Source organism: Mus musculus, chromosome 11, assembly GCF_000001635.26.
Source record: "Mus musculus strain C57BL/6J chromosome 11, GRCm38.p6 C57BL/6J".
Classification (NCBI taxonomy): Eukaryota; Metazoa; Chordata; class Mammalia; order Rodentia; family Muridae; genus Mus; species Mus musculus.
In genome coordinates this window covers 105,933,426-105,945,345 of record NC_000077.6, presented here as the reverse complement: position 1 = coordinate 105,945,345, position 11,920 = coordinate 105,933,426, and the positions used below count along the sequence as shown (strand labels likewise).

At 54.0% G+C, this 11,920-nt stretch overlaps 1 protein-coding gene across 6 annotated transcripts; it reads left to right on the top strand.

Annotated features, from left to right (window-relative positions):
- Positions 1 to 326: 326 nt before the first annotated feature.
- Positions 327 to 11,644, top strand: Cyb561 (cytochrome b-561). 6 transcript variants are annotated; one of them, NM_001356374.1, is made up of 7 exons: positions 859 to 1,235; positions 4,968 to 5,246; positions 7,506 to 7,717; positions 8,693 to 8,791; positions 9,061 to 9,164; positions 9,437 to 9,594; positions 9,779 to 11,644. In NM_001356374.1, exons 3-7 carry the CDS (start codon positions 7,519 to 7,521, stop codon positions 9,969 to 9,971), a joined length of 753 nt encoding a protein of 250 aa, NP_001343303.1. In that variant the 5' UTR covers positions 859 to 1,235; positions 4,968 to 5,246; positions 7,506 to 7,518; the 3' UTR covers positions 9,972 to 11,644. The 6 variants fall into 6 exon arrangements, with proteins under 6 accessions (XP_006532196.1, XP_006532197.1, NP_001343303.1 ...); XM_006532133.4 differs by lacking the exons at positions 859 to 1,235; positions 4,968 to 5,246 and adding an exon at positions 327 to 348 and having other exon boundaries at positions 9,393 to 9,594; positions 9,779 to 11,510; XM_006532134.4 differs by lacking the exon at positions 4,968 to 5,246 and having other exon boundaries at positions 824 to 1,235; positions 9,393 to 9,594; positions 9,779 to 11,510.
- Positions 11,645 to 11,920: the final 276 nt, after the last annotated feature.

Below are 11,920 nucleotides of genomic sequence, written 5' to 3'. Positions count from 1 at the left end.
GATTCCATCCTGCCAAAATCGGTCCCTCCTTTTCCTCCCAGGAGCCCAAATATACCCAGCAAACAATGAGAAATGGCTCAGCGCCATGTTTAGTTTATAAGCATGTATTTATTGCCTGCACCACCAAGGAAGCTGTTGCTTACCTTAAAAAGCCCATTAGCTTCTGCCAGACGAAAAGTTACCATAAGGTAATTCCGGTTTTTGGTTCTCTCTCAACCGTACACTAGACAGCATACCCACCCTCTAAGAAGGAGCCCCCGCCCCAATTCTGGCTTCTACCAGTGGGCAGCTCCCAGCATGCTGAGGTGTTCCAGGGACTGCCTTCACAGTCATGCTTTGCCTCACAAGGTAAAATACCCCATTTCTCTCCTCCTCTCCGTGAGTCTGGCCAGGCATCCAACAGGAAAGAACCTTTTGTTCCCAGCTTGTAGGAAGTCTGAGCTAGGCTCTTATCTATTCGTAGCATTTCCTGGATAGCGGGCCAGGATCTGCTAAGCTCCCAGCCTTGGTCTTGGCAACAGTCTTAAGTACAGACCTTGGCATACACCAGGTCTAGGACTTAAATGAGAAGTTGGAAGGACACAATTTACCCTTAGATTGGTGTCTCTGTCTCTCTCTCTCTCTCTCTCTCTGTGTGTGTGTGTGTGTGTGTGTGTGTGTGTGTGTGTGTATCCTGGAGTGGAAAAAATGGGAGGCAAACTGTATCAACAACAGTGTCTATGTGGTCAATGTGGCTGGTGTGCAGATGCGGAAGGGCAGGGTTATTCCCAGCCTTCCAGTAAAGTGTAAAGTGCCATCTCCGCCCACGAGGGCTGGAAGAGGTGACCCTGGGTTCCCGGAGCTGAGCTTGGGCCCAGGCCAGGCCTGACACCTAGCGGCCTCCTGGGTTTGGGCGTGGAGAGTAGCGAGCGAGAAGCTAGAGACCGGGAACCCGGGCGCCGAACCCGCGCCGCTAACCTTCCCCGCACGCCGGTCCCGAGCCAGTCCGGAGCCAGTCCCGAAGCTGCTGGAGTTCGGGTCCTGAGTGCGGGTCGGTGTAGCCGAGGTGCCCTACCGAGTGCCGGCGCCTGGCGGGACTTCCGGCGCAGGTGACCGTCGCCTCCTCGCGCGCGCTACCGCTTCCCCGCCGCCGCCCCGTCTCCATGGCGACGCCGTCGCGCCGAGGCTCGTGGAACCTGCCGAGCGTCCGGGGCGCGGCGCGTGGACGCGCGCAGGCCTGGCGGCGGCGGGACAAGGTAGGCGACGGGGAGGTGGGGAGCCGAGTTCCGCGCGGAGGGGCGGAGGGGACTGTGGCCAGGTGAGGCAGGGCTTCGAGCCGCCCTTCCGCGCGCACCTGCCCGCACCGACCCGGCGCTGCCCGGCTTGTCCCCTGACGCGGGTGTTGTGCTGCTGGCACCCGGCAAGGCAGCCGGGGGAGCGCGGGCCGCGTCTGCCCGAGTTAGAATGGGGACTGCTGGTGACTTGAATTCAAGTCCAGGGGCCTGCGGCTGTACTGTAGAACAAAGTGGGTGGGAGTGGACCAATCTGCATTCGCCACGACTGAGCTCCCACTGTCCCCGCGGCCGGTCCCTGCGCTCAGGTGCGGGCCTGGTGGATCCTCTTTCTCTTCTTCCGCATCCCACCGTCCTCGGGCAGGATAACTAGTTCCTATCCTGGCAGAACGCCTGGCTTCGTGCTTTGGCCTTGGAAGTGACTCAGGGGCGGAACTTCTCGGAGAGAGGGATCTGCTGCCGCCTCTGACTCCTGGAGTGGTAGCCAGGCCACCTCCCCCTTTCCGGTCACTTCTCTTCTTACCCTTACCACCTTTCCACAGGCGCTGCAGCACCACAAGTCACAGACACTTTTGGTTGCCCTTCCTTTTTTTGTCTTGGCAATTTTCTTTAAGAAAAGCCCCATCTCCGATACCTGAGTTCTGTCCGCTTCTTAACAAAACAAAAAGCAAAGTGTTCTCACCTCCCTTAGATACCTTGATTGCTCCTCAGCACTTGGATCTGGGAGGAAAATACTGGACTGCTCCAACCCCACCCCTTGTAGGAGGAGCTCCTGGAACCAGAAGTAGAGTTGCACACAGATGCCCTGCCCTGCCATTGTCCCTGGGTAGGCAGAGCCCAGGTTTCTTGAACTTACAGACATCTGAATGCTGGGATTAAAGGCCATGCCAGGCCTTGCGTTCCATTTTCTAATCGCCTCACAATTAATTAGAGTACAAGTGGGAATATGAAATTTCAGACATTAAAATTACCACCTAGGTCACTTGTGGTGACAAGAGGCTGTGTTCCTAGAATGTGGGAGCCTGATGCAGGGAGACTGAACGTTTAAAGCCAGCAGACCTACAGAGGGAGATCTTGGTCTAACGCCCCCTCCCCCGCAACAAGAACTAAAGGCAGACTGTTTGACAGTCTTCCTCGCTCTAGAAGTTTGTACTCTATAGGGGGAATGAATGGGTTGGTGGTGGGGCAGGAGGGATCTGGTCATCTTCATGGGTCCGTTGACGTCACTATGACGTTTAGGAGATGTTATTTTTGTTCAACTGCTGTTTGCTTAGGTCCTAGCTAGGTGGCAGGCACTGTGCTAAGCACTTGTGCATATTTTTTTTTTCCATTTAAGTTGTCCGAAGTCCAATGAGGTAGGTCTTAAGGTCCCCACTCCACCCCGCTCTCCTCCTCCCCGACCCCACAGTTGAGGAGGCCAGCTTGGAGAATGGACAAGGCCTCCCTGATGGCACACAGTAGGAAACAGTGGAACACACAAATGCTCCCATGCCTTAGGTGGTTGGCATTCATGGGAGCCCTTCCTCCATAAAAATAAATAATGATATTTTTCAAATTTCCCTGGTGTAAAGACAACATACAGACTGGATTAAAAACATAAACCATTTCAACCCCTAAAGTTCAGCTCTTCCATTCTGAAATGAAGCAGGCTCTTTTATTTTTAACTCTTGGCAAGTTCTGGTGCAGAGGCACACCTGATGCTGACCCTCCTTCCTTCCTGGCGCATCCTGGGTGCCCCGTGCTACCGCTCAGCTTCTTTTTGCCTTTTGTCTCATCGTGTCTTAGGATCTTACCCATCAAGGAAAGCTCTAGTCCCTTCCCCCACTGCAGTCTTTCCTAACTCAGTTAAAGCCTGCTGCTGATGGGGAGGGCTGTGGCCAAGCCAGGTTTGCTGCTTCCCTGTGCTCTGCTCTGCCTCCTGGGCTGTTCAGCATGTGCATCTGGTACCAGTAATGAGGTTAGGCCTGGTTGCCTTTTAATAAAACACAGTGGGCTTGGAGAAGGAGCGTGGTGCTCTGCACAGGTCGAGCCCCGAGGGTAGCCATGTCCCCGTGTGATTACATTAAGTGGGAGCCAGTCTGCAGGTGGCCTGTGGAGATTGGGGGTGTATCTGTTTGAACTGTCACAGCCCAGAGATCTGTCACCCCACCCTGAACTGAAAGGAAGGAGAGTAGCCATGTAAGGGGCCACACAAGCACCAGTTCCTTGCAAAGCTCTGAACTATAGTGCGATGTGTCAAGAGGCTGAGGCAGGGGGATATCTAGTTAGAAGCCAGCCTGGGTTACACTGTGAGATCATGTTTTGAGAGAAAGGAGAGGGAGGGAAAAGGAGAGAGAACACAGATCTGTGGGGGCAGAGGAAACCCAGGGTCAGGAGTGACCATTTCCAGCCTGAGGGGTGATGAGCTACTGTTGTGCTCTGGAAACACAGAGGCGAGAAGAGCCTACAGAGAGAGCAGAGCCAGGGGCTGCGATGCAAACACATGCTTACACGGGAGCAATCCACAAGTCCTCTAAAGCTCGCGGATACAGGCTTGCTATGGGTTGAGCAGCTCTGTCCAGAGCCTTGGGGGCATCCATGCCCCCCTCCTGCCTCTTACATCACCTTGTAGCCTTACCTTCAAAGGGTGTATTTCCTGAGGCCAGTCTGGCTCACTCTGTCCCCAGGCTGGCGTCCTCGCTTGTCTGGGTGTCCTACCTGAGAGTAGATGGGAAATGAAGATGCTGCCTCTCCCTCCCTCCCCTGGAACCTTTTTCTCCAGAGAGCTGCAGGCAGCCCCTGTGCCTGGCGCTCGGGCAGTGCTGGGGATGAGCAGGGGCCAGGGAGATTCTCCTATTTATCTGGGGCCACTAAAGCTTTGACTGGCTTAAGTGTTTGGAACGTGTGACAGTGCCACCTTAGTTACTGGGCATTAGGAAGTTCAGAGTCACACTGCTAGCAGGAGACTCAGAGGAGAGAGCCCAAAGGTGCCCATCTCCTGTTCTGGTGGGGAGGGCCATGCAGGGATGGCTTGGGTTTTTATTGTCCACTCCCTACCCCCCACCTTTGGCAGAGCTGGAGACTGAATTTAGGCCTTGAGTATGCCTGGCAAGTGCTCTGCCCTCTATGGCCCTTGTTGTAACATCAGCTACTATTAATATTTGTCTGAAAGCCCCTGCCGGCAGGGCCCACATCTTTTCTGTGGAGTTCTAGCATTTAACATTGCCCGCTATAAGGAGCAGCAGCCAGAGTAGCAGCTATTTGCTGATGGTAACTTTGGGCATGTCCTTTAGTTACTGTCTTTGAGCCCTAACTTTAGTTATTGTCTCTGTGCCCTAATTTTCCCATCAGTCACATTAGGGTAGCACGCTTGTTATGCCCACAGTATTGTTGAGGGTTAAACAGAGAGGGTACAAAGTGCTTGGTTCAGGGTGTGGGGTTCACTGGCTGTTGGGTCTCCACCCTGCTGGTGCATACGAGCCCGTCTCACTCACTCTGGGGTGGGTGCAGGGAGCACTTAGACATTTGCTTCATAGGGAATTCCAGAAGGAATTTTCAGTGGGATGGTAAAGCCATCCTCTCACTCACTCCCTTGTGAAGAGACTTTCTCTAGGGTTTCTGCCCATTTCGAGAGAAGACTGACTGGGACAGAAAAAGCAGGCCGTGGCTGGTCAAGTGCCTGACCCCTGCATCCCAGACCTGCCCTTTGTATTCCAGGAGGTCTGAAGAAGGCTGCTCTTGCTCTTCTTTCTGATGGGGAGCTAATCAGATTCTGTCGTGCTTCGGGCTCTAAAGAGATGAATCCAATAAGGGAGGAGTGACCTGGAGAGGAGGAGGAGGCAGGACAGAAGACTACAGGGGCACAGCATTCTTTCTCTGTTGGATACCCGAGAGTCTCGGAGAAGGGTGAAGTGACCTTCTTGCCTTTAAGGAGCAGGGCAGGAGACATTTCCCTCGAGAGCATCGTGGGACTAATCTAGAGCAGAACCCAAGAGGGTAAGGAAGTTTTGGGGGAGCCTTGAGGACAGAGGAGGGGGTGGAGCTGCACTTGGGGACAAAGTAGTGAGCAAGGTGCCATTGCCCTGGGGTGAATCTGGGAGGCAGTGTAGGCGGCAGGGAGCAGAGGAGGAGGCTGGGCAACACTAGGAGGACCGCAATAACAGCAGGTGTGTTGTTACTGCAGGGGCGGTGAAGCCCCCACATGGACCTGGTGGGAACATAGTGGGGCTGCAGAAAGATAATTTAGGATGGTGTGGCAGCTGGGGTGATATGACTTACAAAGCTAGGCGTGTCCAGGTGTGTCAGGCAGATTGACTAGGGAGAGGCTAGCGTGGTCTGGTATGGCTGCAGAGATGGCCGAGAGGAAAGGGATAACAGAGACCAGGGAGCCCCTGCGGCGCTGTGTAACCTTCAGTGGACTCCCTGGGCAGGAGCAGAGCAGTCCATGGTTATCTGGGATGTTGTGAGGAGAGGACGCTGATCTTGGATGAGGCTGAAATGTCCGTGGGGTGGGACTCGGAGGGAGGACAGACCTGGCATGGGATTTTGCAGTCACATTGGGAACAGACAAGGATAGCAGCAAGAATTCAGAAACAGGAGTTTACTCTTGGCCAGGGCTTCAGAAAGAATTCCCACACGACAGGGGTAGCATGAAAGAAAATGTCAAGAATTTGAGAAAGGGGCTAGCCTGGGTTCATACCAGCCTCCGAGTAGTGCGTATTCCGTGAATGTCGAGAACCAGTCTCCTGAATATTCAGGGTAGGACGGCAGAGCCCGCTGGCAGGAGGTCGGGGCTCAGCTAGAGACCTACAGTGCAGTAGTGTGGAGTTACTGAACCGCTGAGGCAGAAGTGTGTTGATGTACGTGCTAGGCCTGCGCGTGAGGATGGGTTAGCAGATGCATGGGGCTGTTTCTACAAAAAAAAAAAAAAAAAAAAAAAAAAAAGTATGTGGCTGTCAGACAGAACCCGCGAGGATGCGGAGGGCTTGCTTTGTCTGTTTTCGGAGAGTGTATTATTAACTGCCTTGGTCCTCTTTTCAAATGGAGGCGTTGCTGTCAGAGAATTGGGAGGTGGAGCTGGAGCTGATCAACTGGAGGAGCTGGGGACGCAGGCCCAAGCACAGCTGGGCCAGCACGGGCTCTAGCTAGGGTGGGGAAGTGGCTGCCACAGCTCCTGTTGGCTGCTGCGTGCATCTTCTGGTGCTCACTGCTGCTGGGAGAAGCAGTTGGCTGCGGAGGCCAGTCCTGCCTGCCTGTCTAGGGAAGGGACAGTAGCTGGAGCTCTGATGTCTCTGTGCTGGTGGCATTGGTGGTAGCTTTTGTGTTGAGTCCCAGCCATTGCCAGCACTGAGGCAAAGGGAACAGAGGCCAGAGCCAGCCTGTTCCCCTTCCACCCTCTTTACTTATGGGAACACTGGGGCAATAGGAGAACATGCAGAAGAAGGGCTGAGGGCTGGCCTGAGGTTGGATGTCAAGGGTCTCCCGATGCAGGCGGTGCCTCCTTAAATAGCTGCGTGCCTGCTGTGTCTTCCTGCACAGATCGCCAGCAGTTGAGTAAGGTAGATGGGGACACATGGGTTCAGAATGTGAGGCCACAGTGCTGGGACCTTCGGTTCTGGAAACCTCACCTGAGGGAGGAGAGCACTCCCTCCCACACTTGGTTTGGGAAGGAACTGGAAAGGAGAGGTGGGGGGCGGGGGTGATGGGGGCTAGTGGGCTAGCCTGTGGTCTGGTACAGTGGGGGCAGAAAGGAGCTATGTAGAACAAGGGGACCCTCTCTGGTGCGCCCATGCTGACTCGGGGTGAAAGAGCAAAGCTTCTACTTCTCACCCGGGAAGGACTTTCCCATTGACCTGGACAAAGAAGGGGATTTGCTTGCATTTTCAACACATCTGTCAGCCCTACCCCAGAAAATGCAGGACCTCTGAAAATAGGAACTGTAACCCCGGGATGGAGGCCATGCTGTCATTAGAACTCAGGATGTTTTCAAACTTGTGCCTTCCCTTATACATAGAACCCAGGTCAAGTTTGTCTGTGTGGGAAGGCCTGGCCTCCTGCTGATGTGTTCCTGGGATGTTGGGACTCTGCCCAAGGATGTGGGCATGGGTCTTAATGGTGGGAGAGTGAACAGAGGCGTGCACGGCTTAGGCCCTGGGGTGGAAGAGGTGGCAGTCCCGGGGACAGGTCATGGGTGGTTCCTTTTAGCTAGCTCTCTCTCTCTCTCTCTCTCTCTCTCTCTCTCTCTCTCTCTTGCAGCTGGGGTCTCAGAATGGAGCACAGTTCTGCGTCTGTCCCTGCTGCACTGCCGTACTATGTGGCCTTCTCCCAGCTGCTGGGCCTCACTGTAGTGGCTGTGACTGGTGCGTGGCTGGGTCTGTACCGAGGTGGCATTGCCTGGGAAAGCTCCCTGCAGTTTAATGTGCACCCGCTCTGCATGGTCATAGGCATGATCTTCCTTCAAGGAGATGGTGAGTCCCGTGGGGCCAGCTCCCTCAGCCACTCTCTGTCCCTCAGTTTGTAGCTGTCTTTGGGAGAGGCCATGTACAGGGATCCTGTCCCACCAGACACTCCTTCCACTTAGACAAATTGATGATTCTAGACAAGACAGATGAAGAATCTAGGGAGTCCAGGGGGACTGTGGTTGGAGGGTGATACCTGCTTTCCATCGGTTGCACTGGTACCTGCCTCTGGTTTCAGCAGATGGCATCTCCAGGGCTACAGTTGCCTTCTAGATAGAGCAGGGCCAGACTGGGCTATTAGTTATCTTCAGGGGCAGCTGGAAGTTGGGAAAAGAAGTAGACATACATGCATGTGTATATTGTTTCCTGTGGACCTGGCTGAGCTAGAGGGTCTGTCTGTCCCTGGGGTAAGAGCCAGCAGGTGCTTGGTCTAATAAGCACACCACCTGTGGGGGCTAGATGGTAGGGAGTGGGGCCTACCGACAGCCACCTCTCAGCAGCAGGTCCTAGGAGGCATCCAGGGGTAGTGGAAATTAGGCAGGATCACATGAAGCCTTGAGAGCGTAGCATCTGGCTGTCAAGAGCAGTACGTGCCTGTCCAGGAAGGTTCCAGAACTGTACTTTGTTAATGGGTACACAGAGTCTGGCCATCACCTCAGTGTGACAGCATGATGAGTCCTAAATACTGAATCACTGACTTATATCTCAGGCCAAGCAGTTACTCAGGGTGCTCTGCAGAGCCCTGCCTTTGCTGCCCCGATGGTAGCAGAGGTGTGGCGTAGCCTCTTCTCATGGCCCCTGGGTGTGCATGGGGTAGAAGAAGGACTCAGGGGAACCCTGACCAGGATGAGTGCAAGGTCCTTATGGAATCCTGATCTCTCCTTCAGTTTCTGTGCCTGGCAAACCTCGACCGACAAGCTCTTAGCATAGTCTGCTGTCCAGCACAGGCCTACACTCTTACATCTTTCTCTCACTTTCCATAAGCTCTGCTGGTGTACCGTGTCTTCAGAAGAGAAGCCAAACGCACGACCAAGATCTTGCATGGGCTGCTGCACGTCTTCGCCTTCATCATCGCCCTGGTGGGTGAGTTCCTGAACACAGCGTTTCCTTCTCTACCTGCTGCTTCAGGCTCCAGCAGCTGCTGCTGGACACACACTGTTCCTGCTCCAAGCTGCTTGGCTTTGCCCCTACTCTTCTTCTCACAGGCATCACAGGCAGGGACACTGGGTGCTGGCCATCATCTGGCTGGACCAAAGCCCAGACGTTCTGGCTAGTGTTTCCTCCCAGGCCTCCCCTCCCTTCCCTTCTCCATGACTAGCCCTGTCCTCACATGGCCCTTGCCTCTGCTCCAGGGTTGGTGGCTGTGTTCGACTACCACAAGAAGAAGGGCTATGCAGACCTGTACAGCTTGCACAGCTGGTGTGGGATCTTAGTCTTTGTTCTGTACTTTGTGCAGGTGAGTCTAGTGCTGTGGCAGCAAGGGCTGGGAGAGGTAAAGGGAGGGCAAATGGGGTCCAGGTGTGGCATGTAGGGGCCCATTCTCCAGGGGGCATGTCCAGAAAGGAAAAGAGCAGATGGATTTAGTTGGGTGGTTTTCCGAGGTTGACCTGGGTAGAATCTAGATTCTAGAGGCCAGGGTACCCCAGACTCCTTTATTCCACCCACCGACTATGCCTCCTATTAGGTCCCAGCCAGCTCATGGCTCAGCAGAGCCCTCTCTCCCTTTAGTGGCTCGTGGGTTTCAGCTTCTTCCTGTTCCCTGGAGCTTCATTCTCTCTGCGGAGCCGCTACCGCCCTCAGCACATTTTCTTTGGTGCCACCATCTTCCTCTTCTCTGTGGGCACAGCCCTACTGGGCCTGAAGGAGGCCCTGCTGTTTAAATTGGGGTAAGTGTCCTGGAGAGGCAGGGCGCCAGGGCCTTCTGCCTTCCTGGAAGCCTCTCTCTGAGCTGGCTTCTCACTGGGAGGGTGGAAGGTTGGGCATCGGGAAACCCGAGGCATCTTTAAGGCCTGGACTATGATTGTCTTAACTGGAACCCTTGGTGGCTTTTCCCTTCACCCTACCCTACAGGTCCAAGTACAGCACGTTTGAACCTGAGGGGGTGCTGGCCAACGTGCTAGGCTTGCTGCTGGTCTGTTTTGGGGTGGTTGTGCTCTACATCTTGGCTCAGGCTGACTGGAAGCGGCCTTCCCAGGCTGAAGAGCAAGCCCTCTCCATGGACTTCAAGACACTCACGGAGGGAGACAGCCCCAGTCCCCAGTGATCGCCCTCCTTGTCCTCTTGGCTCTGTGGGTTTCCAGATATCTTTTTGCTCTTCCCTGCAGACACTGAGTCTCTTAGGTCCAGGAGTGTGAGTGTGGGGCTGTGTTGTTAGTTTAGTGGGGTTCCAGGCTTTGGAGTTGTTCTCAGTCTCCCTTCCTCCCCTTCCTCTCTGCAGCTTTTGATACATCCTGTGAGCCCTGAGTAGGCTCTGTCTGCCTGTACCCGCTGTTGTCCGTTCACGTGCAGAAAGCTTGGTTAGGGGATCTGGGGTCAAGCCTGGCCCTGATCCCTATTGGAGCTAGACAATAGCTCCGCCCTCCATGCAGCAGATGGCTGCTGGGCCTGGGCCTGAGGGACTGGCATGGAGAAGTCAGACCGCTGCTTTGTGTATTCAACCCAGGAGTTCCAGCAGCTTGGGAAGCATGTGTCCTTGGCAGTAGAGCAAGTGATATTATGTGTAAAATATGCTGGTGTTCAGAGGAAGGCTCCCCAGAAAGGTTGACTCTGGCTCCCAAAGGAGCCTTGGCGTGTGGGTTGGCTACAGTCTTTAGGCCTTTCTGTTCTTTTAAAATCCCTGATCATTAAATAGGCTTTTCGTGGGGAAGGGGATTAGTGATCAAAACTCAGGTAAATACCTGCCCTGGTGGAGGAGGGCAGGCTGCTTGCTCACAGTGAGGGCTGCCCTGGCAGAGTACCTCCCTTCAGCAGGGGCTAAGCCCTAGCTTCCTTCTGCGGGCCAGCCTGGGCAGACTCTGAGAGTGGGAGGCCACACCTCCGGAGTTTTTGGAAGAGGGCTGCTGTTTGCCTTGTTCTCCAGGGGGGCTGCTGGGGTACCCTGGCTTGGGGTGCCCTGTCTTGGTTGAAGCAGCCCTGAGGGATCATGGTCCTCCCAGCCCTGGGTCCATCATCGCTGGACAGTAGGACTGAAGTGGAAGAGAGGAACGGGATTGGTCTCCTGCACTTAGCTTCAACCCCCTACTGCCTGTTGCGTTGTTAGCTGAGTCACTGTTTGGCTTGAGTCTAGAGATATTGGGATTAGAGCACTGATCTTGTATTCTCTGGCTTGGCACATGCTCTCTTCTTGTTTTCCTTCTCTCGGGTTTTAAGCCTCACAGTTTGTGACACACATGGTTAACTTAGTGAGGAAATGAATGGTTTCTGAACCTGGCAGTTCTTTAAGTCACTAGGCTGGTTTTCTCTGTCAGATTTCTAATAACTGCGTGGGCCCTGCTTCTGGTGAGGTCTCTTCCCCCAGCTGTGGTGTAGCTCTCTCCCTGATGCTCCCTCACCTTCCCTCCCGTCTCTCCACTTGCTAGGATGGTGAGGTTTGCCTCCAGTTCCAACTGTATATGCTGTAAGGCTAGGGAATCTTAGGAGTTCTGTCGTCGGTTGGCACACTTGTACAGTCAAGTGTTTACATCTGGGCGACTCGGCCTTAGACAAACTCACGAGTACCATTTCGAGTCTCCCTTGCCAGACTACACAGAGAATTAGAAGTTAGGTCTGCAATGAGAGTCTGTAAACTAGTCTTTTTGCCAAAGTGTATGATACATGACTAAGGACCAAAGAAAGCCCCCAAGCAGATGTCTGTGGTTTCTTCTGTCTCTTCTGTCTCCTGTGACGTACAGTGTGTTGTTGGTGCAACAGAGGAATCAATAAATGTCTACAGCTGACCGCTTGCCTTCTGTCTTCATTTGCTGAGACAAGAAAACGAACCAAAGCTTTAAGCTGTCATACATGAAATTCTACTAGAGATGAGAGACATTGTCCTCGGGTTGGATACAGCAGATTGTGACCGGCAGCTTCTCAGCCCTGGGCTGACCTGTCTGAACCCGGGCAGCTGGACATGCCCAGTACAGTGTCTGTTTGACCCTTTCACCATGTGTTTCTGATCCTTACAAAGAGGAGTGAAGCTTTTAAGACAGCTGAGATTAGTGTTAGGTTGATTTC